At 41.1% G+C, this 24230-nt stretch overlaps 6 protein-coding genes across 6 annotated transcripts; 4 read left to right on the top strand and 2 right to left on the bottom strand.

Moving 5' to 3' along the window:
• Nucleotides 1–46: 46 nt before the first annotated feature.
• MONOS_6517 (uncharacterized protein) lies at nt 47–5816 on the top strand (the record flags this gene model as incomplete). Its single annotated transcript, XM_067876757.1, has 2 exons — nt 47–850; nt 1022–5816. The coding sequence occupies 2 exons, from the start codon at nt 47–49 to the stop codon at nt 5435–5437; spliced, it is 5220 nt and encodes a 1739-aa protein (XP_067731274.1). The 3' UTR covers nt 5438–5816.
• Nucleotides 5817–6069: 253 nt separating this feature from the next.
• Nucleotides 6070–12159, top strand: MONOS_6518 (uncharacterized protein; the record flags this gene model as incomplete). Its single annotated transcript, XM_067876758.1, has 7 exons — nt 6070–6247; nt 6345–6687; nt 6754–6823; nt 6892–7408; nt 7582–7856; nt 8025–11462; nt 11632–12159. The coding sequence occupies 7 exons, from the start codon at nt 6070–6072 to the stop codon at nt 12157–12159; spliced, it is 5349 nt and encodes a 1782-aa protein (XP_067731273.1).
• Nucleotides 12160–12441: 282 nt separating this feature from the next.
• On the top strand, nt 12442–16085 carry MONOS_6520 (putative FHA domain; the record flags this gene model as incomplete). The annotated part of the gene is made up of 2 exons (XM_067876760.1): nt 12442–15957; nt 16071–16085. The coding sequence occupies 2 exons, from the start codon at nt 12442–12444 to the stop codon at nt 16083–16085; spliced, it is 3531 nt and encodes a 1176-aa protein (XP_067731272.1).
• Nucleotides 16086–16705: 620 nt separating this feature from the next.
• MONOS_17319 (uncharacterized protein) lies at nt 16706–17557 on the top strand (the record flags this gene model as incomplete). Its single annotated transcript, XM_067870229.1, has 1 exon — nt 16706–17557. One exon carries the CDS (start codon nt 16706–16708, stop codon nt 17555–17557), a length of 852 nt encoding a protein of 283 aa, XP_067731271.1.
• Nucleotides 17558–17703: 146 nt separating this feature from the next.
• MONOS_6521 (uncharacterized protein) lies at nt 17704–20413 on the bottom strand. The gene has a single exon (XM_067876761.1). The coding sequence runs from the start codon at nt 19530–19532 to the stop codon at nt 18231–18233; it is 1302 nt and encodes a 433-aa protein (XP_067731270.1). The 5' UTR covers nt 19533–20413; the 3' UTR covers nt 17704–18230.
• A 141-nt stretch (nt 20414–20554) lies between these two features.
• Nucleotides 20555–24214, bottom strand: MONOS_6522 (putative serine/threonine-protein phosphatase 6 regulatory subunit 3; the record flags this gene model as incomplete). The annotated part of the gene is made up of 6 exons (XM_067876762.1): nt 20555–22602; nt 22712–23273; nt 23392–23457; nt 23531–23665; nt 23723–23993; nt 24072–24214. 6 exons carry the CDS (start codon nt 24212–24214, stop codon nt 20975–20977), a joined length of 2805 nt encoding a protein of 934 aa, XP_067731269.1. The 3' UTR covers nt 20555–20974.
• Nucleotides 24215–24230: the final 16 nt, after the last annotated feature.

Here is a 24230-nt window from a genome sequence, read left to right as displayed (position 1 = left end):
TCCAACAAAACGCTTTGTAAAACAATTACATGATCTTTCGATTTGCATGGATACTTTAGATCGAGTTCCTTTTGGAAATGTTGAAGAACTTGTCACTCCTCGTTTCTGCACAACAATCCGTCTTCTTTTAAAGTACTCAATTCATCAACCAGAATTGAGGTTTCCATTGATGGATTATTTTGCGGAAATTGTTTTCCGTGGTCGAATTATCCACTTCTTTTGTTATGGACCCATTTCTGATACAATAACCAACTCTTCTCTTTATGATCAAATTGTCGATCTTGTTCGAATAGCTGCAGATAAAATATCTAAGAACAAGCCGCTTCAACGTGGTGGACTTGCGTCAGATATCTCTTATCACAGAAGATTATTCACAGCTTATGCAATGCTTATGATTGACGATGAAAATGAAGAATATGAAGCAATGGACATAATTCCTGAAGTACTCTTGAACGCTATGGAAGATCCAGTTGAAACGGATCTTGATGCTTCTGCACTTGAGCAGATACTGGCTGGGCTCAATTGCTATGGCCAGTGTACAGGAGCGTTGGAATTTTTGGAAAAATTCCACGCAAAAGAAAGAGTAATTTCTCTGCTTCAACAGCACATCCGAGTGCTTAAGCGCAACAGCGATGAGTTTCAGAAGGCAATGAATTCAAACAATACACAAATTGTTCAGAAAGGGAAGTCTAGCCAAGCAAGTGATGAACCAGCGCTGCCTTTATCAAAGAGAGCCAGAGCCAGGCTCCAAAAAGAGCAGAGGCAGAAAAAGCAGCAGCAGAAGAGGGAAAACGAAAAGAAAGCTCAACTCGAAGCAAGCGATACTATGGTCATTCCTCTCACAAGACATGTTTGTGCATTTTGTAAATTTTTTCGATCTTACAAGACAATCAACTTGCTTTTATTTTTGTCATTCATTTATTCAAACAAATACATTACTCTCTCTTCTCTTTCCTTTTTTTCTTATTTGCATCATAACCACCACCATCTCCCCCACTGTCATCTTCCATCGTATTTTCAGGCCGTTCTGCGCTGCATCAACCTTCTTCTCCTTCTGTGTGAAGAGGACGAGTCCGGCGAGTCCTTCAAAGCCGTGCAGCAAGAGGTGGATGTGTGTGAGCTGCTCCGCGGTGCACTCGATGTTGACTGGCGGCAGTGGGACGAGTGGACAAGGAAGGACCAGAGAGCTGAAGAGACCAGCTGGCGAGCAGCGCTGAGGAAAGAAGAGGAGACAAGAGCGATGCTGCAGCAGAAGGAAGGGAAGGGTGTTGCGAGTGGTGGAGGAGCAGCTAATTCCTCCTCCTCCTCCTCTTCTTCTTCATCAGCAGCATCAGCATCAGCAACAGCAGTTGTGGCAGCAGGGCAGCAGCATCAGCAGAAGAATGGGACTTCAGCAGCAACTTCGACACAGAAGGGGAAAAAAGGAGGAGAAAGTGAAGATGCTCAGATGGCTTTATCACCTGCGAATGGAAAATCAACAAGTCTTTCTGTGGTGCAGAAGAGGAAACAAGGACAAAACCAGCAATTCATTGAGAAGAAGAAGAAGAACGAGAAAGAGAGCGAGTATTTCGAAGAAGAGGAAGAAGAGCATCTCAATCTTGAAGATGGGATAGCTCTTCTGATGGAGGATGGGGCCGATGACGATGATGAAGACGACTATTTGTCGATTGAAGTAACACAGAGCAGCCAGAAGCAGCTGCTGTCACGTAGAAATCGAAGGCAGCGTGTTCCCATTCAGCTCATTCTCCAACAGCAGCAACAGAAGCAGCAGATGCAGCAACATCAACAACAACAGCAACAGTCCAAACAGCAGAAAGGGAAAGGAAAGGAGAAGGAGAAAGAGAAAGATCAGCATCACAATCAGCAACAGCAACAGCAATCCCATTCCAATCAAAAGGACAAATCAGGCGCCTCGCAACAGAACTCCTCAAATTCTGCATCTTCATCATCCTCACAACAACATCAACAGCAACAGCAACAACAGTCACAAGCACAGCAATCTCTCCAGTCCTCCACCCACATGCGCCCTTCTGCCTCCTCTGATGCATCCATCCAGTCTGGCTACACAGAGCGAGAGGCCATCGAAACCAGCTACACATCCAGTTTTGAGGTGCTGGGGGACATTTTTGAGCGGATCCCGAAGTTTGCCTCAGTCATCATGGCACACAGACCGCTGATGGAGATGCTGCTGCGCCACGCCCTCGCGTTTGATCCTTTTGACAAGATGAAGACAATTCGTATGAGAGAGAGGGAACTGGGTATATGCCCTGTCGGTTTTGTCTCCTCTTCTTCTCCTTCTTCGCTCTTTAGCACACCCACATTCCCACCACCACCTGATTCAGATAACGGTTTGAGATTTCTTCCAAAGCACCTGGCTGCCCCAACCACACAAGCTTCTCCACTCCCCCGCTCTGTCACTGACGACTTCCCCTTTCTGGCTCTGCCTTCCCCCCGCAGCCTCTTTCCTCTCCCCGATTTCCCCATCCGCTTGTCCACACGCACTGAGTTTCAGAACGAGGCAATAAAAGCGCTGTCTAAACTTGTTCCGCAGCTGTCAGCCGAAGAAGCAGGGAGGGTGGTTGGGTGTGGGGTGCTGAATGTGGCGTCGAAGCTGATGATGAACTTTGAAGACGTGGGGTTTTCTGACTGCATGGCGGGGTGTGAGTGCCTGTCGGTGTTTCTGTACAGGTATCAGATGGCGGGGGAGTATGGAGAGGAGGATGAGGATGAGGAGGATGAGGAAGAAGAGGAGGAGGAAGAAGAGGAAAATGAGGAAGAAAAGAAAGTTGAAGATAAAAGAGTGATGGAGGGAGGAGGAAGAGGAGATAGTTCCAAAGGAATGGAGAAGAATGATAAAATTTCAATGATGAAGAAGAGCGAAAATAACATCAACAGCAAGGTGAATAATAAGAAAGGCAATGAAGCAAACAAAGATGATGACTCGAAAGGAAGAAATGCAACAAAAGAGAATAAGAATGAAAAGGGGTTAACCAAATCACAAGCAGATTCAAAAGAGCAAGACAAACAAGAAGAAGTTAAGCACATGCGTTTTATTCAGAACAATTCATCAACGTCATCTTCTTCCACTTCTTCCCTTTCTTCTCAAAATGCCAATAAACTTTCTGAGAATTCGTCGAAAGTGAAAGAAAACAAAGCAAATAAACCAGCTGCATCTCAATTGTCAAGCATTTCATCCACATCATCCACTTCATCCTCAACAACATTATCATCATCATCTTCTTCTTCGTCTCGACCAATTTCCAACACAAACACATTTTCTGGTTCTTCCGACACATCCATTAATTCTATCATGCCTCCTTCTCCTCTCACTGCTGACTCTCCTTCTTCCTTCTCCTCATCAACATCTTCCTTTTCCTCCTCCTCCTCCTCTCTTTCTTCCTCCTCTTCCTTCTCTTCCTCTTCCTCTTCTTTTTCTTCAGACATTCTTCACAAAGAGCCCAACCCCATGCAACCGATGTCTCTATCATACTTTGTTGATCCAGAAAAGCACAACGTCCGCTTGATTCTTCCTCTTCCCCCACAAACATACAACCTTCCCCCTCCTCCTCCACTCAGTCATCAGCCTCTTGCTCTCCATAGCTCATTCACTGCTGCTGCACCTGATGTGAATCAATACTTCAGCAAGTTTGCATCAGATGCAAAGATGAATGATGAAATGTTGGAATCAGCATTCACATCAACATCTTCAAATATGCCATCTTCATTTTCATCATCACCTCAAACATTGCAATCTTCTTCTTCTTCTTCTTCTTCTTCTTCTTCTTCTTCATCCTCCTCCTACGCTTTTTCTTCACGATCTTCCCTTCCTCCCCCACCTCCATCTCCACTTCGTCTGCACTTCATCCAACCAGAAATCTTAAACTCTGCTTTGAACTTGCTTCGTTTTGAGGCTGTGAAACAAGAAGAAGGCTCTTCTTTGGCTCATTCTGCAATGGTCAATGAAGATTCTGATGATGGTCATTGTGGTGCACGCAAACTTGATGACTTGCGTGCATCCGCGGGAAATATTGCTTCTAATCCTTCTTCTAATTCTTCTTCTTCTTCCATTTTATTGTCTTCTTCCTCTTCCTCTTCTTCTTCTTCTTCTTCTAAAGCTTCACAAAATTCATCACATACACTTTATGAAGATCATTCACTTCAACACTCTTCTGATGTTCTCTCAAATCAATCTTCACTTCAATCACTTCAATCACATCAGTCATCATCATCATCTTCTTCTTCTTCTTCTTCTTCTTCCTCTTCCTCTTCTTCCTCTTCTTCCTCTTCTTCCTCCTCCTCCTCTTCTTCTTCTCTTCCTCATTCTCTTATTTCAAATACCAACACCTCTTTCACATCCACATCGCATCCATCCACTTCAACCACTCTCTCTCTTCTTGCCAGTTCATCCGATATTTCCACCTCTGATGACACAACACCAACCATCAAGCCTTCCATTTCGCTTATTCGTGCTGGCTCTTCTTCCTCTTCCTCCTCCTCTTCTCCTTCCGCTTCCTCTTCTTCATCTTCTTCATCTTCTTCATCTTCTTCCTCTTTTTCCTCTTCTTCTTCTTCTTCTCATCCATCTGAAGAATTCAAAAAACAGACAAAAGAGCAGCAGATGTGGAAGCAGATCCGGCGGGCGGCGTATGAAGTGGTGGAAGAGAACGGGGGAGAGGATTTTGTGTTTGCCTGCCAGCATCGAAAGCTGACGAATGCTATGCAATTTGCGCTGAGTCGTGTGAAGATGGGGCTGCAGCTGAAGCAATCCTTTGATGAAGGGCTGGATCTGAGCTGGAGGTCACTGCAGGGAGAGGAAGAAGAAGATGAGGAGGAAGAGGAGGAGGATGAAGAGGATGATGATGAGGAAGAAGAGGAAGAGGAAGGAGAAGGAGAATGTGGAAGAGGGAATGGAGTACGGATGAATGAGAATTCGAGGAAGAGGAAGAGGAGAAGAGGAGGGGGAAGAGAAGATGCAGATGAGCTTGATGAAGATACAGATGAAAGTGACACAGACGAGAGTGATACAGACATGTTAGTGGAAGAGAAGCACGAGGCGCACATTGTTGAGGAAGGAAGGAAAGGAGAAAACAAAAAAGAAGGCAAAGAAAAAGGAAAAGAAAGGGGAAAAGAAGAACATGAGGTGTCAGAATCGAGCAGTGAAGGAAGCAGCAATGAAGATGAAGAAGGCGATGATTTTGATCTGGATGTGGTGCAGTATGTGGCAAAGCACAGAGAATCCAATGAACAGCCTGCATTGACTCAGAAGCAGATGAAAGAGGAGAAAGAAGAAATAGCAAGTGCTGTTCAGAAAGAAGAAACACCAAAACGCAAAAGGAAAGGGCAGAGTGATGAATGGCTGGGAAGTCTTGATTTGGGAAACAAGAACTCGAAGCAGAAGAAATCGAAGAAGCAAAAAAAGAACAAAAGGAAAAAATGAAAAGGGGAATGGGAAGGGGAAAGGAATAAATTTGATGTTTAATTGATAAAGACATTGAAGAGAAAAAATGTTTGCAATCTTGTTATTTGCAGTTAAGGGGAAGATAATTTTAGAGATAAGTATTAACAGCATGATAAAGTATATACAGTTGTTATTTTATGTTTAATGGATTTTGTTTTATTCGTTGTTTGTGTTTCATTTTTGTATATTATCAAGTTTTCACCTATTAAGCAAATAATCTGCTTTTTGTTCGATGCTATCAAGAAAACTGAGTGTTTTTCGAAAGCGAAAATCGAAAAATAATAATTAATTGAACATTTTATTATCACATATATGCTGATTATAAAGGTACAAAAAAAGAAAAAGTTAAAAAAAAAAATGAGACTTTCGTCATCTGTTAATATTTCTGTGTCTTTTTTTTTTAATAAATTATTGTTGAATGAAAAAACGGAATTTGGTACTTGTTGAACGCTTTATATTTATTTCCAAAAATTAGATATTTGTTTATTGTAATAGATAAAAAAGCTTTTCATTTCTTTATTCAAAATAAGTGTGTGTCCAAAAAAATATCAGAATTCTCATGACCCTTATTAATTTTTGTAAAGTGATTGTTTTTCATTTATTTGCAATCTATGTCTCAGAGCGATGAAAACGATGAAGAAACAATCCAAACATCTTTTAATGAAATTAAAGACGGACTTCTTTCTGGTGACGAGAAAGAAATGACCCGAGCTGCAAGGCGCCTTGGCTTAATTTCTACTCTTTGGTGCCAAAACGAATCATTTGATGTAATTTTTGATAATTTTCAAGGTATTTGTTGTTTATTTCTTTTTTGAATTTATTTGTTTTATATTGTCATTGTTTTTGCTGTTTTTCATTGCGCATAAATGAAACATGTTTAATTCAGGCGTTTTTGGTGAATCGGAAAGTATAAGATTGCTATTCATCAGATGCATTTATGAAATGACATATGATTCGCAAGCTTCTTCTTCAAGCCCTTTGGCATTTGCGTCTATTTTAAAGTTTTTCTGTTATGACACATCAAAAGCTGTTGGTGAGCAAGCTGTGTTTTTTATCTCGGATTTGTACAATCCTTGGAATCCTTCGCAAGACAGAGAATTGTGCGAAATCGTGTGCTCCTTATGTCAAGGATTTTTGGCTTCACAGCCAGAAGATATTCAAAATCGTCGTTTCTTGCTCTATCCAGCTGTTTACACAACTGGACCAGAATCAAAAGCTGTAGTTGAAGGGTATTCTGAATTAATGAATTTGAATATCTTCTTTAATTTGTGTTTTATCATTTTATTTTTTCCTAGTGATGTACTCAATTTCATTTCACTGCCGGAGCAACAGAGACCACAAATATATCTTGTGCAAATGCTTCCAGTTTGAAATGCAAACTATTGTTGCTAAAATTTCATTTCTTACTTTGTGTTCATTTTTGTGAATTTAAGATGCTAATACCTCATTTACCTTTGGAATATTTATCACAGCAGCCTTTCTTCTCGTTTTTCACAAGCATTTTCAATCCATCTTTATATCCCGATGTTACTTCTTCATCATCATCTTCTTCTGTCTCATCCCCAAGCACTTCAGCATACACAACTTCATCCACATCGCCGTCTTCCTCCAGCAAATTGCTGGCACACATCCCATCTTTCCTGTCATCCAATCCGCTTTATCCTTTCTACTATTCTCCTCATTCCGCTCTTCCTTCCATCTCCACCGACTGCCTCTGGTACGCCACCCTTCCTGACAGCGACCCTTACGGCATTCTGTCAGACACAGCTGCAGATAACCAGCTGGGCGCATCGTATGCTCAGGACGATCAATATGCTGTCGCCTTGTCTACATCACTCCCGCCGTATTTCCCATACTCCATTTCTTCATTCACTGATCCGCTTTCGCTGGCGTTTTCGTCGATCATTGCTCTCTTCAGACATCCACTCGCTTCACAAAATAATAAAAAATGTGTGCTTTTGATTTTTTCTTTTCTTTTCTTTTCTTTTTTTATCTAATTGGTGCATTCTTTCTTACAATTGAATTATGTCTTGTTTTTTACTATTATCCTTCTTATTTATCGTGTTAATTTCTTTCCTTTCTTTTCTTCTTCTTCTTCTTCTTCTTCTTCTTTATTCACCCAGTCGATTCGCTTCTATGTGAGATTCTCTCCTCCCTCGACTCCTTCATCACACAGCACCCTCCTTTCTTCGGAGGCAGCAACGGCGAGCGCCTCTTCCCAGCAACATCACCTCCACTAACACCTTCCTCACAAAACTCTGCTTCTTCTTCTTCTTCACCTCAGTCAGATTCTGTTCCTTCGCCTATCATTCTGCTCGACACTGATGCTGATTTCATTAAACTGGCACCGAATGCTCCAGAACAGGTCAAAATTAGAACTGCATTGTCGATTCCTGAAGTTTGAAGAATGACTTTTTTGTTTCATATTTTTATTATCTTATTTTTTCTTTTTCAACTTATGTTTATTTCGTTAACTATCACACAATCATTTTGAATGTTTTCATCACACAAACCAATTATTTCTCCTCTCTTTTTTTTCATTTACAACTCCCTTCTCATCCCCCAGATCTTAAAGCGAAAGCAGCCTGTGTGTGTAGTCTCGTGGCTCGTGAACATTGTCTGGCATTTGATTCAGATGCCCTCTGAAATGCTCCCTTTGGCTGACATGGACCCTCTCTTGAGCATCATCCGCCTCACCACACTCGCCCTGCCTTCTCTCACACGCGCTGTACTGTCTGCTGTGGCTTCTTATTTGAAGAGGAATTCTATTTCTTCTTCATCATCATCTTCTACCACTTCCTCCTCTTCTTCTTCTTCTTCTGTCTCTTCTTCAAATGGTGTTGTAACACAGAATTCAGATCTCCAGCCGTTTGACAAGCAGACACAACAAACTCCAATTTCAAGACCATTTTCTCCGCCTTCTCTTTCTATTCCTTCTGGTGCAATACAATCATCATCTTCTTCTTCCCCTTCCTCTCCTTCTTCTTCCTCCTCTTCCTCTTCCCAGCCACACGATGCAATGTCCATTCTCCGCCGTCTCCTCCATCTCATCCGCATCCGCCTCATCCGCTGTGTCCGCCACCCCGACTGGAGAATACGCGAGGCTGCCTGCTGCATCCTGCCTTCGATGTTCGACCTCTTCGCCTCGTTCGAGAAGAAAGTCAATTATTCCTCTTTTGGCACAGCTCTCAGCTCTTTCCATCCATATTGCTTTCCATCTTTGACTATTGCTTCTGTTTCTGCTTCTTCTACTTCTTCTTCTCCATCTTCTTCTTCTTCTGCTGCTGCTACTTCTTCTTCTTTCTCGTCAATTTCGGCAATTCCTTCTAACAATGCTTTGGTGTCTCCTCAGCCAGCACAGCCATCAAACACTGCAGTCATTGACAGCAATCTCTATTCCCCTTCTGAATCTCATCTCCATTCTCCTCTGCATTCGCTCAACCCAACACTCAATTCTTGTTCTGTTGCTCCTCAAAGCATGCAACTCAACTCCCCAAAGCCATCTGCCCAAATCTTCAGCACTTCTTCGCCTTCTCTGGAGCTTATTCTTCCTCTGGTTTCTGAATGTCTCTTGTATGAGTCATTTTTGGATGACACTTTTTCCTCTTCGCACACACTCATTCGCTGCTCAACCGCGTTTTTTGCCTCGTTCCATCTGATTCTGAAGCACCTGCCTGTTTCACTGCCAGTCAACTATCCACTTTTAGAGGCACAGCAGGACGAGGAGGAAAGGGCGCAGAAGGAGAGGAGGAAGGAGAGGAGAAGACAGGCAAAGGAGAGGATGCGCCTGGCACTTGGAGATGTCGATAGAGAAGAAGAATCCAAGCAGGATGAAGATGGACAGATAGAAAAAACAGACGAAGCCTGCAGTGATGATAACAAGCAAGCAGTTGCAATTGATGAGAATGCTTCCGCTTCTGGTTCACCTGCTTTATCGACATCTAATTCATCTTCTATTTCATCTTCACCGTCTTCTCCAACATCATCCTGCCTTGTTGCTAAGCCCATTCCGCTGAGGGGAGCATCGCCATTTCTGAATGAGATTGACGAAGACACAACAGTCGAATCACAAACAGAAACCAAAAAAGATCAAATTGCAGATGAGAAATTGAGGCAAAGAGAAAAGGAGTATGAAATGGAGACTGAAAAGATGCTAAAGGCATTTGCAGATGAAGAGGAATGCATCGTGGACTTGCACGAATTGAAAGTCGTTTGTGATGTTTGTGGAGAAAGTATGAACTTGCATGAGTTCATCATTCACATGAGACAGAAGCATAATCCAGAAAAAACCAAAAATGAAGTCTTGAAACAAAAGAATAGCAATTTTGATGAAGGTGCTTCAAAAGAAGAAGCGAAACAAAAAGAACAGAAGAATTCTAAACAGCCAAGCGAACCTGAAACTGACAAAAAGGAGATAGAAGGAACTCACATTGCTGTGAAATGCACATCTCCAACTCCTTTTTCATTGATCGAGCAGACAAAACAGATGGAGCTTCAGGCTCCTCTTCCTCACTCGTCAATGGCCGCTTTCACACACCTCAATCAATCAGATCCTTCATCAGCACTTCTTTCTTCGCTTCCTCCTCTTTCTTCTCCTCAGACTGTTCGTTCATTGTCTCCACGCCCATCTGCCCAGCCTCTGCTTGCTAATCCTTCTTCTGCTTTTGCATCATCATCTTCTTCTTCTTCTTCTCTTTCTTCATCCTCTTCATCATCCTCTTTGCCCAATCCTGCCTCGTATCTCCCCACCGCCCTTTCTCTTGTCCATCTCCATATCCATCTCCTCTGCCAGAACCGCGACTGGCGCAAGCGGCGGTATGCTGTTGATCTCCTCACCTCTGTTCTCCCTCACTGCCTCTACGGCAGCCACACCACTGCTGACACACTCCCGCTGTTTGTGCGACTCTTCCACATCCTCATCCCCACCGCGCAGCAGCAGGGCGATCTCCAAGAGCTGGCAATTGCGGCACATGCACAGTCCGCTCTCCGGTCAGGTGTGAATGCCAACCCGCTCCGCTCTTATCTTGACACAGACGGAGATAAAGCTGTGTTTGATGTGGAGAAGGATGTGTTTTCTCCATCCACATCCTCTGAATCCTCTTCCATTTCAATGCCTCTCTCTTTCCTTTCACAGAGCTCTGATACCCTTTCCCCCTTTACACCTCATCCTCTTTCCTCATATCCTCCCCTCTCTCCCTTCTCGCTCTTCCACCGCCCTTCTTCATTCACCCCTCCCCACCACTCTGAGCACAGATTCCACAGAGTAACCTCTCCTCCCCCCTCAACCACACGCAGCAGACACTCGCCCGATTCTGCCAACCGCCTGCGACACGGCCACTCTCCTGTTTCTCTCTCGTCGCGCTCTTTGTCCCCCAACTCCCGCTCTTCTTCGCCTCAGCCGCTGCTTTCGCTCCCGTCTTCGGCTGTTGCCAGGATGCTGTCGTCGCTCCGCCCGCTGTTTCCTTCTCGCCCTCGCTCTGTCTCTCCACTGCCTTTCCCGCTTTCCGCTGAAAGTCAACAGAATACTTTCCAATCAGCCAAGTTATCAGTAGCGTCTAGCACACTCCCATTGATTGCACCTGTTTCCGATGCGCTTTCGCGCCCTCAGCCATTTGTGCCTGTTCCTCAGCAAAATGGCTGGACACTTGAATCAAAAACTGCACTCTCTAAATCTGAATTCACAACACCTCAGTCTTCTTTGCATTATCAACCTCAATCTCTATACAACAATCAGCAACATAACTCTTCTGATGGCGCATCCTCTTTCCCTTATTCACAGCCGCTGCTTGATCCCCATGTCTTTCCTTCTTTTCTCCTATCTGCTGTTGTGTCGCTGCTGGGCGATCAGTCGTATGCTGTGCGCACATCAGCAGCCAAAGGGATAGCAAAATATGCGATGTGGTTTGGAGCAGAGTGGACACAGAGCTATTTGCTGCCTGTTTTGGAGAGGCTGGGGAAGGAGCAGAACGCAGCGTTGAGGCAGAATATGATTGTCAGCATAATTGTATGTTGAGTGAGAGAGAAATTATTTTTTTAACTTGAATTGGCGAAGAGTTTTTTTGATGCTTAGTGAATTTTCTTTGGATTGTATATTTTTTTTTTCCTCAATTTTTCTTTTCTTTTTTTCATTAATTTATTTGTCTATATGATAAATTAATCTTCTTTTTCACTAGTCACTTGCATCGTATGTTCCTCGCCAGATGGTTTCAACCTGTCTTGTTCCACTTTTATTGACATTGTTTTATGACCCTGTGCCAAATGTCAGAATGATGGTTGCCTCTGCCCTGGCAACACTGTCTGCATATATTCCTTCAAAGAGCATTGATTCCAAAACGGAAGAAAAGAAAGGAGAAGATTCCGAAGACAAGCGAAAAAGCGAAGGCAACGGAACAAAAGATGAAGCTGCTGCACATGCTTCGAATACTTCTCAAGCTGCAAGTGAACAAATTGATATGAGGGATACCATCTGCAACTATCTGTCATTCTACATCAGCAGCGACAAGGACATTGACGTGAAGCATTCAGCATCAGCTGCTTTGATTCAGATGGGATGCGGTTTGGGAAGTCTGCCTCTTTTGGTGGATGAGACAAAGCCCATGGATGAACAGAGCGGTCAAAGTGATCCAAAGGAATTAAAAGATACTTCTGCACAGTCTTTGTCACACTTTAATTCGATGGCTGCTCAAAATTCGGAACTGTAAAAATGATTTTATAAACAAAATTTTTTCAATTTTTATTTTTAAAAAACATTTTTTTTTTCATTTATTTTTTTCTTTTATATCTGTAAAACTTCTTTTAGGTTTGGCTAATATATTTTTATAGTTATCATTGAAACAAAAAGTTATTTCAATAACTTTTTCATGTTTTTATATATTTTGAAAAAGTTTATATTTTTCCATGAAAAAGAAAAAATAAATAGTGGGAGTTTTTGAATTGTTAATATTTCAATCTTGAGTTTCAAAGGAAACAAATTTATTTGATTTATGTCAAATCAAGAAAACGAACAAGTCGATCAGAAGCAGCAAGATGGAGAGCATGCTTATGGAAGACTTGTCGGACAACAGATTATTTACCTTTTAGAGGAATTAACGACATTGGTCGGAAGAGATGAAGAATGTGATATTGTATTTGATTCCAAAAGTATTTCAAAAAAGCATGCATCAATTCATTTTTTGGATGAAGAAGGCCTTCGCTGTGAACTGATTGATCACATGTCTCGAAATGGGTGCTTCGTAAATGAAGATAGAGTTTGGAATTCAAAGCGTAACTTGGAGCACGGAGATACCATCAGATTCGGTTATGATATTGTTTCATTTCGATTTGAATATACAAACCCGATGGCTGTAGCAAGAGGAGCATCAGTTCTTCAAGACTCACCTTTTTCATCTCCGTTCACTTCGCCAGAGCGTGGAGGATCTTCCCCTTCAACATCTCCAGAGCGGAAAAAAATGGATCCAGCTGATATGCCTGTTGCAGGTGTGAGCAGTTCAGAACTTAATGAGAATCAGGCAAAGAATTCTATTTTTGGTCGAAGAGCGTTCACAATGGTGACTCAACCTCCGCCTCCAGCTTCATCATATTCATCGTCTCAACAACAAAGAGTTTCTGCTTCTTCAGCTTCATCTCCATTTTCTCAATCGCGCCAGCCACATCATCCCCAACATATGAATCCAATGGAGTATTCTCAAATGAAATATTCTTCACAAAAGACGCAATCACTTCCAGAAGAAGAGCAAAACGAACAACAAAATCGCGAATCTCTTTCAACTACTTCACGCCGTTATGACCATTCACGCTCGCCCTCATCTGCTTCTTCTGAGATGCAAAGAAGCAATACTTTGCGACAGAGATCTGATTCTGATCGGCCATTGTTGAATAAGAGTCCACTGCAACAAGATCCGAGAAGAAGTCCTCTTCCTTCAAATGTTGAAAGGCCACAAACAGCTCGTGATAACTGGAGAGATCGCCCAGTTGTGTTGGAGCCTCGATTAATGTCTTCGTTAGGTAGAAGAGAAGCAGAAGATCTTTATGGCCTTCCATACAGATCAGAAGGAGAGCGCAAAATGGATGAACGGTTGATGGCATCAGCACCTGTTAGGCGAAGACCTGAATTTAGCGAGAGAAGCTGGAGGAGGGAAAGTAAGAAGTATGACGATGATGATGAAGACAGTGATGATGATTATGATAGCAGTGATGAGAGTTATGGAAGGCGCAGCAAGCACTTGCACAGAACATCGCGCTCGCTCCACACAAGTTCACGAAGGAAAAAAAGCAAGCCAAAGAAAAAGAAGCAGGGCAAAGAAAGTGAAAGCAGTAGCGAAAGTTCACAATCAGAATCGGATTCAAGTGAATCATCAGAAAAAAATAAAAAAAGTCCTCAAAAGGATATTTCAAAAAGTTCATCAAAGTCATCAAAAGGTGGTCTCGAAGAGGATGCTGCTAAACTCAACGAGACAGAGACTCAATCACCTTCTTCAGCGAATCCAGTTTCAGCTCAAATTCCGCAATCATCGTATCCATCTCTTCCAAATCAACTATCAGCTCCTTATCCTCCCGCGATTCCTTCTCCAGCCGTCTTTTCTTCTCCACAAGCACCAAATTATGCAGTAGAGCGGCATATGGAAGAACTCAGGATGCGAGGCAGAGAAAGCGATATTAGCATTGCACGATTGGAAGCAGAGCGAAGGGTGAAAACTGAAATGGAGATGGCATCTCTCAGGGAAAAGATAGCAAAAGAAGAAGGAAAAAAAGAGGCTGAACAAGAAATTGCTCAGAAAATTGGAGGTCAGTCTGCTCTATCAGCATCTTTACGACGAAATTCTCACAGACCACTTATCAATGAAATCACAGAGGATTCAGACGAAGATGACGATACAGCAAGAGGAAGGCAAAATATATCCAGCCGTCAATCAGTACTGTCGACTCCATCTTCCAGAAGACAGCTTGATTCTGATCGATCGCAAAATAGAATGCGAAGTGTTTTGAATCGTGCAAAAAGCGATCAGATGTCTTTGTCAAAGGCCTTAACATCTCCAACGCTTGTATCACCGCTATCTGATCCAGCTCTCTCTTCTATGTCAACGGCAAGAAAGATTCATCACATAGCATCTTCTTGCCGGTCTGCACTGGACACTCTAATTGCGCAATGTCTAGAAAGAGCAGAATGTGGACTGGACGAAAGCGCAGTGAGTGAAACAGGGCAGTCTGCAGATCCAGAAGAGGAAAGGGTGTTCCTGTCGATGAGCGTTGCACAGCTGGAAAAGGCAAGAGAAGCAGTTGGACTTTGGGATCCAATGGCACCTGATGGAAAGGCACTTCCGATAATTCCACGCAGGATCTCTGCTTCTGGTAAAGATGAAATTGATGAAAATGCATCAAATTTCAGGGAGCAGAATCAAAGACTTGTTGAAAAAGAAGAACAAGTCAGAAAACTGGAGCAAGATGTGATTGTTCTTCAGAACGAAGGTGAAAAAATGAGGAAACTGTTGCGGATGCACCAGATTGATCCATCTACAGGGGTTGCAGATTTTGACCAATCAGATAGCTCAAACATGGCTGGAGATGCGCTATCCGCGCAGCTGAAAGATGCTAAAGATACGGTTGATGAATTGCGTCGTCTAATTACACACAAAAACGAAGAGATTGAATACTTGAAGGCAGCAACAGCAGATTTGATGGCAAACAACAGTACAATGGCAACCTCTTCGTCTCCGTCATCTTCTGCTTCGAAACAGGGCAGAGTGACAGATTTACTTGAGGCACAGCGTTTGAATGAAGAATTGAATGAGCGATTGTCTTCTCAGATTCTTCATTGGACGCAGCTGATGCGAGTGAATGAAGAATTGCAGTTTCAAGTGGACCAGCTAACAAAGATGCAGCACGCAAGAGAAGAAGACTTTATTAAGATGAAATCTGAAATGAATCAAAAGACAGCAGAGTATGAAAAGAAATTGTGCGAAATAGCAACTTCTGGAAGAGCTTATTCACGAGAAAATGATCCATCTGCTCTGAAATCCAGCTCTTCTGCGTCTGATTCAAATCAACAGACATACACAGAAGGTGGTATCCAAGCCGCAGCCCAAGCACTTGTTGACAAGCTCGCTGAAGAAGAGACAGCTATTGTAGCAATCAAAGGGCAAGATGCCATCTTCAGACAGCAACTGATGAGTCTTGACGAGGAGCGAACCAGACTCCGCGTTGAAGTCGAGACGCTACAGCAGCAGCCTGCACAGCAAGAGATTGACCGTCTGAGAAGCGAGCTTACACAGTTGAAGGCTGGTGTGGATCCAGCGAAAGTGATTCAGATGGAGCAGTCACTTGGAAAGCTTCATGACGAATGCTGGCGATTAAAAGAGGAAAAAGCTATTCTTCTCAATCAACTGAAAGGTGAAGGAGGGTCAGATAAAACGATAGAAGATTCTGGTAATTATCATCCGCCTCAGGAGTTATTTGAGAAAGGAGGTCAACAAACAGCAAATTTTTTAGGCAGAAATGCAGATGTGTGAAAATAAGCATTTTTGTTTGACGTTCGTTTCACTAACTTTTAATGAATAATGATTCTTTTCATTATTTTTCCTTTGTGATTAACATATTTTTTATTTATTTTACGCAGTCCAGACAGTTTTGAAGCCTCCGATTAGCAAAATTGGAGATAACACAGCTTTTGTCAACTCCCAACAGATGATTACTGGGCCGTTTATCAACATGTCATCACCACGATCACTTCAGCCATATTTCCCTTCTATCATTTCAACAGCCACTTCCCATTCCACATTTCCTGTTCCATTCAACCAAAATACTCTAAACTCACATCACTCGTATTCTTCTTCACCACTTCAATCTGATACGCTTCTATCAAATTCTGTTGGATGCCCAAGTTATCCGTCTTTGGTTTCTCGATCTCCAAAGAGCATCTCTCAAAGACAAATAGATTCGAGAACATTGCGTTCAAGTCAATCAATCCCAACGAATGGTTTAACCCAATTTTCAAACTTAACCTCATCGCAGAGCTCTTCTTCAAATGCTAGTGCGCAAGACGAAAATGAATTATTACATCCGAATGCTACAAAATCATCATATAAATCAAATTGGAGTGCTATAAAACCTCAATTGGAGGATAATAATACTTTTGGAAAAGAACAATTTGGAAATATAATTCCGCAACTTACTCAACAAAGTGATTTTAATATATCAAAGTCAAGCCATGAACAGAGCAATATATCGAACAAATATTTGGAAGACATTGAAATGAAAAAAGGGGCAGAGAAAGAAAGCGAAAAAAGTAATAGAATTGTTGATACAGTTCATGAAGACAACATCCAATCTGTAGATGAAGAAAACACGCAGAACAAATCTTTGAACATTAATTCTTCTCAAATTGCGGATTTATCAGATGATGAAGATACTTCAAAAGACAATTCAGCAAACATTCAGCTTAATGAGGATAATTTATTGCATTCTAAAGGAATCAAAGACAATCCTCTCATGAGCAATACTCAAAAGAATTCAGAGAGCATGCTTCCTCCTGAAAAGCTTGAAGATAGCTTTATCAGAGATAAAGGCACAATACAAAACTCAATGGATGAAAGAAATTCATTTCTTGGAGAATTGAAAGATTCTTCATTTGAAGAAGAAAATAACGAAACCAACAAAAAATCAGCAAATTCTCCAACTGCCAGCATAGATCTGATAAAGCATTATGATAAAATTCAGCAAGGGTGGGGGAAATGGAAGGAACAGTGGATCAAACAAAATCGGCGTCCTGAACATCGTTCGTCTCGATCACCATCATTAAGGGACAAGCTGTCAAGATCTAATTCACCTTTGCCTCCAGAAAGCTTATCTTCTACAATGCCACCTCCTTCACACAACAAATCTTCTTCGCGCTTGCCTTTATCTTCAACACTTCCTTTTGATGCGCCTTCATTTGATACAAGTCCCGCTCGTCGAGCGTATGATCAGCAGGTTGCAACTGCTCATCTTCGTACAAGATCAAAAATCCTTCATCAACACAGACCTACATCTCCATCTGTCGAAGGAACATTGACTCGTTCTTTTCCTCCTTCTCCTCCGCTTTCACCGGAGCGAGCAAGATTATAAGTTATTAACATAATTCATCAACAAATGTGTTCATTTTTTCTCTGGGTCATTGTGAAAATTGAAACTTTTTTTTCGATAACTTTTGTTTTTTAAAAAATTGACGTTTCAAGTATTTTTTTGAAAAAATCTCTGCTTCAATTTCTCTGTTTTCGATTCTTTTTTCATTTGCTTAGGTAGAGAACTCAAAAAATCTTTTAGTAAAGAATTCAATGCTTTGTTTATTACAATTGAATATATCGAACAATGACTAACAAAAAAGTATTCACTTCACATTCATTCAAAGAAAAAGTTCATCACACTAATTATAAAAGGAAAAAAGTCAAATTTTTGTACATTTTTGCGAAAGCAGAACAGCAAAAGTGTCAATGATACCACATTAAAACAACTCAAGACAAAAACAAACAATGAGATGCAGTAAACCTCCAAATTAGAAAAACATAAAACTGAGCAGAATTGCATTGGCAAACTTAATAATCATACAAAAAACTGAAAAGTTGAAGTTGAAAGTTCTTGAGTTTAAATCTACAAAAGTTGAGTTCATTGTAATATTGTCTGATACGCACGACAACATGATTGTAAAATATTAATTCTGTTTCCTTTCTCCAATCAAGATTTATAAGCATGGTTTTTTTGTTGAGCTGGTGAATATAATAAATAAAATATTCTTTTCCATTTACATATCTTTTATTTCTGATGGTAGCATCACTTCATTTGAAGATTCTGGTGCAATCAAAGGCATTTGAGCGCTTGGTGAATAATTCTGTTGTTGCATTTGAGCGTTTGGAGTGTAAGTCTGTTGCTGCATTTGAGTGGTTTGAGAATAATTCTGTTGTTGTATTTGAATGCTTGGAGTATAATTCTGTTGTTGCATCTGTAAAAGATCCTGCGTGCCTTGAGAAGGTTCAATTTGCTCAGAAACTGGAAACGCTTGATATGGCACGTTCAAAGAATTCGCAGTTTGACTTGCATTTAGTCCAGTGTTTGGCAGTTGATATGGCACTTGATTTGGAATTACAAATTGAGCTGGAACAAGATGAAGCGTGGACAATGGATAAATAACTGGTGCTTGATATCCAGCTGGTAATTGAGCATTTTCGTTAGGAGTGGTTTGAATAGTTCCCAGTTGTTCAGCAGTTCCAGGATGTTCGAGTGCCAATTTCTTTTTCTCTATTTCTCTCTTCAGTTTTTTGTTTCTACGGCACACACAAAAGCAGATAAGAGAAGCAATCAAAGTAGATACGCCAGCAACCGTAAAGAACACAACTAAAAATATTGTTGTTTCTCTTTGAGTCATTACACATTTTCCACTAATCCATTCAAATGGTATCAACTGATCACCAAAAACCATTGCTGTTTTTGATTTGGTTGCGGTGCACCGAATGAATGAATTACAAGTAACGGCGTCCAATGTCTCCACCGTGCCTCCAATGTGAGAAGCTCCATCTCCAATTAGATAGTTGGTCTGAGGTGGGGTGCTGCCTTGAGGGTCGAATTTTTTAGCTTCGTTGTTACTAAACTGGCAGTCCTTAAATATGATTCTTGTTGAGGGTACATCTCTGCGAGATGCAAAAATATAAACGCCGCCCCCTGATAATCCGGCTTGGCAGTTAGAAAAGATAATTGATTCAAATGAGTAGGCAATGTCTCTACTATAAAAAGATACTCCGCCACCAAATAGTCCTGATATACAGTGGCTAAAAGTGAGATTTTTTGAATTCATTGTCGAGGAAATTGATTTTATATATAACCCTCCGCCATTGCTAATTGATGAGCAAGCTGTGAATGTATTATTGCTCAATGAAATTTCCATTGTTGCGCATATACCTCCTCCATCACCAATTGAATGACAACAATTAAATATTGAATTTTTAATTCTCGAATCGCTAGAAGCATAAATGGCACCTCCTTCTCTGGCATATGAACTTTCTTGTAAAGACATGCATCTTGTGAAGGTGCAGCCTGTTATGTTCATCATCCCACTTCCTGACCAATATATTGCTCCGCCATCACGATAGCTTGTAATGTCTAAAAAAGTGTCATCAATAAATTCAGCCTCTGATGAATATGAAGGTTGTTGTTGTTCCTTATATGTGGTATTCTTGTTTGGTTGTCCTTTTAATAAACCATATTGATTTGAAGGTGATAAATTAAATTGAAATGTGCGAGGTGTTTGAATGAAAGTGGTATTTAATACAGTGAACGAGCATTCACGTGACAGCCCAAATACAATTCCTCCATAAATTGCGTTCTCCACAGATTGGCATAAGCATGAATCAATAATACAATTTTGCCTTGGACCAGAACTTTCTTGATTAATGGGAGCATTTTTTGCTAAAAGTGGTGTTGTGAAGTTCTTAAAAGAGGAAGATTTTATATTGAGAGAAATGGTTGAAGTATCTGAAATGAATGGAAACTTACTATTCAAAGAAATGGAGAAGAAAGAAGAATCACATAATGTGAGTTCTCCTTCGCATGTCGATGAAGCTAAACTATTTTCTGTTATTTTTGTTTGAATGTTTAGAGATATGTTATTTATGAATACATTTGAATTTTGTATAAAAAATAAGGAACTCTTCAAAGAATGTGTGGATATAACACAATTATCGATATTTGCTGTGGATCTGCTCTCGACATCAATAAGATTTTGGTGTTCTTGGAGATTAATTTGGATGGAATTCAGATAGATTGATGAATTAGATAATGAAAATAATCCAGAAGAGTTTATAAAAAGATCATATACGGTTGTTGCTTCAAATTTTCCAATTATGTGAATTTCTTCGTTATATAATGGAATAGTCCGTGAAATGAAAGCTTTTGAATCAAGATGTAAAGTTGAGCTATTTCCGTTATAAGCTTTGTAATTTTTTGAGCAAAGAGTGAAGAGATCTACAACTTCATGTTCAGAAAATGATATGAAAATTAGAAGCCAAAAGAGAATCAATCCTTTCATTTACAAAACAAATTATTAATGAGATTTGATCAGAAAATATAATAAAATTGTTTTCAAATATTGTCTTTTTTGAAATAATTGTAACTGATTGTTGAAAGATATGATGACGTGCAAAAAATAATGGAAGGAAAGGGATTAATAACGATACAACAATAAAAAGAGTTCCATTTCAATAGTTCAGAACACAATAACGAATTGAACATGAAAGATTGTGTTTCAAATCAAAACACCTAAACAGTGCTTTCAATTTTGAAAAAAAAATGATAAAAAATCAATCTTTTGAAATGAGGTTGAAAAAAGTTTAAAACGCATTGTGCTCTGAATGCATACATATGCTTGTAAACATGCGAATATAAAAAATGCCATAGTAAGTCTTTATTGAATACAACATAGGTCAACAAGGAGAAATAAAATAAAATAAAATAAAATAAAAATGAAACAAAAAAGACACTACAGCACTTCATTTTCTATGAATCTCCCGGAACTTCTTTTTCCTTTTCGCCTTTTTCTTCCTTTTCTCTCTCATCGATCTCATCAACGACGATGTCACTCGGCGATCCCAGCAGAATCTTGTCCCCTTCCTTCCCGCCGCCGATGTCCAGCACTGTCATTGCGCTCAGACTGGTCTCAGAGGGAGAGACAGGCGAGTGCGAGTGCGACTGCGCCAGCAGATGGCGAGGTGATATGGGCGAGCCAGAACTCGATAGGAACTGTGATGGAAGAGTAAGAGCAGCGGGTCTGTGGGTATCTTTGGACTCTTGTGTGTCACTCTCGTCTTTTGGCGTTGCTGAAGATGTGGAATTTTCCTTTAGGTTACTTTCTTCTTTCTTCGCTTCTTCGTTTTTTGGTTCTGTTTCTTCTGTTGTTGATGCTGCTGTTGCTGTTGCTGATGATGATGATGATGATGATGGCTGTGACTCAGCGAAAGATCCCGCTGCCACCATCTCCTCCTCCTCCTCCTTGTAATCTTTGAAATCCTTAAAGTCCTTCGAGTTCTGCTCTTTCCCAACGATCTCATTATACTCTCCGTCTTCCTCGTGTTGTGTTATGTGGTGTTGATGTGAATACACACTCTCAAACTCCTCCTCTCCTCCATACCCCGCCCCGCCTTCTTCCGCCCTCTCATTCGCTCCCATCTGCTCTCTTTCCTCCTCGTCATCTGCCCCAAGCTCCCCTTCCATATCCCCCTCATCCCCGTCCCCCGCCAATATCCAGTCCATCCCGTTCCCTTTCTCCTCGCTCGACAGAAGGCCATACCCTCCCCCTTGCCCCATCAGATCCCCGTCGTCCACACCGCCCAGCTCGTCCAGCTCTTCATTCAGCTCAGGCTCCTGCCGCTTCATCTGCGGCGTCACAATGTTCTCATACAGCACTTCCCAGTCGCCTTCCTTCGTCAGCCGCTCGTCCAGCCCGTCGATCTCAAAGCGATGCTCCTCCAACACACGCGCAAAGTGCAGCACATGCGCCATGTGGCACGGCGCTGGCATGACACGCACAACTGGGCGCTTCGCAAAACGGAAGTCGTCTTCATCGTCACTGTCTTCTTCTTCAGCTTCTTCTCCTTCTTCTCCTTCTTCTTCTGAAAGTGCTTCTGATTCGGATGCTGAATCAGAAGTGGTAGTGGTGTTATTGCTGGGGTCAACAGAACGTTCACTGTTTTCGCCTTCTCCTTCTCCTTTGGCTTTGTTCTCTTCGTTCTTCTTCTCCTTCGCCAGCTTCCTCTCTTTCCTCCTGTTCCTTCTTTCTTCCTCTTTCTTCTTCCTCTTCTCTTCTCTCTTCCTCTCCTTCCTCTCCTTCTCCTTTGCCTGTGAGTCAGCGAGCTCTGCTTTCTTCTTCAGCCTCTCGTCTTCGCACCTCAGCATCTTCACCACCTGTGCTGTCAGCGGCGACTCAACTGCCACGTGGTGCCTCAGCTCTGCCCCGCGCACCAAGATGCACTGCTCAAGCAGCGTGTACACCTCTGAGTGGAGAATGGTGTTGTTCGGGTGCTCAAAGAAGAGGTCGACGATCTCTGTCATCGCTGAGGAGGTGATGAACGCATCGTCCACTGCTCGGCCATACCCGCTCCTGACAAGAGTTGAGAGCAGTATAATAACTGGAGTGATGGAATATCAATTGCATATAAGAAGGTCGTATTAATCATAATAATAAAGAATAACATAAATAAAGTCATGATATTATTGTGTCAAATAATTGGTTCAAACCTTTGATTCGGTAATTTCCTACGCTTCTTCCTCGAAGATATGAAGATTTTTTCACCAGTCTGCTTAGCTCATCTTCTCCACTTGAACTAGAATCTGAACTTGACTTTGCGCAACATTCTTCTTCCTTTTTCTCTTTTTCTTTTTCTTCTTTTTCTTCTTTTTCCTCTCCCTCTTTCCTCTCCTTTGCTTCTTCTTCCTTTTTCAGTGATTCCTTAACAGCCCCTTTCTTCTCGTCTGTTGTCCAATCATATCGCAGGGTATCCACAAACTTCTCAAAGTTGCCCAGAACATACTTCTGCACAAACGCCGGCGGAGCAACGTCTGCCTGCACAGGAACCATCTTCTCCTCATTCAGAGCCACACGCGTATTCCATACGATGTCTATCAAAAGTGACACAGCTGACGTAAAGGCCTCAATAGACACAGAACCTGGCGATGTTGCCATTGAGACTAGAAGCTCTGCTTCTCGGTCTGCGAAAATGTCGTTGAACAGCTCTTCCCGGTTGGTCGGTGCAAAACGCCCGATAATGTTGTTTAAAATCTGGCCAGTGTTTGATGGAATCTTTTACAATTAAAATGTATTTTGGTTTTAAAAAAATTGCATTTTTTCGAAAAGATGGGCATTGATTAAAAATAAAAAATAGCTGATAATAAAATAAAATAAAATAATTGTTGCAAACCAAGGGGTGTCGTGATTCTTTCATTGCTTTAAGTAAAAGATAAACAAGATTGAACTTTTTCATCCACTACGGAAATTTTGGTAAAAAATAAAATAAATTCAAATATTAAAATAAACTAAAAATAAAAATAAAAGCACACTTCTATTAAGCCAACTTTATCTCTTTCTGTTTCAACGATGACTATGATATCATATAGAAGCTCACAGAATGGAAAGCACTCAAGATGTCTCACGAATTTCTCGACTGAATTGCGTTCGTCCATCATTTCAATAAGCTGATAATGTTGTGACATATTCAAACTTTTTTACAAAATCAAATAAATAATGCATACTGTTGTACCAAATTGACAAAGAAGATTGTGGAAGACGCGGCAAACATGATGTGCATATAAAGGTTGAATTGGCTCTTCTCGCTCGAGAAAACTGAAGATTAGATCTAAACATTGCTGACTCATCAATGCTTTTCGCAGAGATGCTTGATCTTCAGCTAATATTTCTGATGCTAGATACGGATATTTATATCTTTCATTATCATCTTTTGCATTTTTTGCCTCATCAACCATATAGTGCAGCAATTGAAGTGAAACTTCTGGAAGTGTGAGACTAATAATTATAAAATAGAATTTACATATAAATAGTCATCGTTTGATAAAATGCAATAATTAGGCGAGGTTTGTATACTAATCAATCAATTTTGTCGTTTGAGCTCGTACACTGCATAAGATATCTTCTGAATTTAATATCTCTTCGAGCGATGCTCCGCTGTCTATCAAATTAATTATTCCAGCATCCGCACTGGAGAGATATCGCATCCATGTGTGCATTGATGATCTTTTACCA

Source organism: Monocercomonoides exilis (genome assembly GCF_001643675.1).
Source record: "Monocercomonoides exilis strain PA203 chromosome Unknown scaffold12-1864167, whole genome shotgun sequence".
Lineage (NCBI taxonomy): Eukaryota > Preaxostyla > Oxymonadida > Polymastigidae > Monocercomonoides > Monocercomonoides exilis.
This window is presented reverse-complemented; position numbering and strand designations above follow the sequence as displayed.

Excerpts from the sequence above, each read along its gene's own strand:
- MONOS_6521 (XM_067876761.1), bottom strand. The coding sequence starts at position 19,532 with ATGATGAACATAACAGGCTGCACCTTCACAAGATGCATGTCTTTACAA.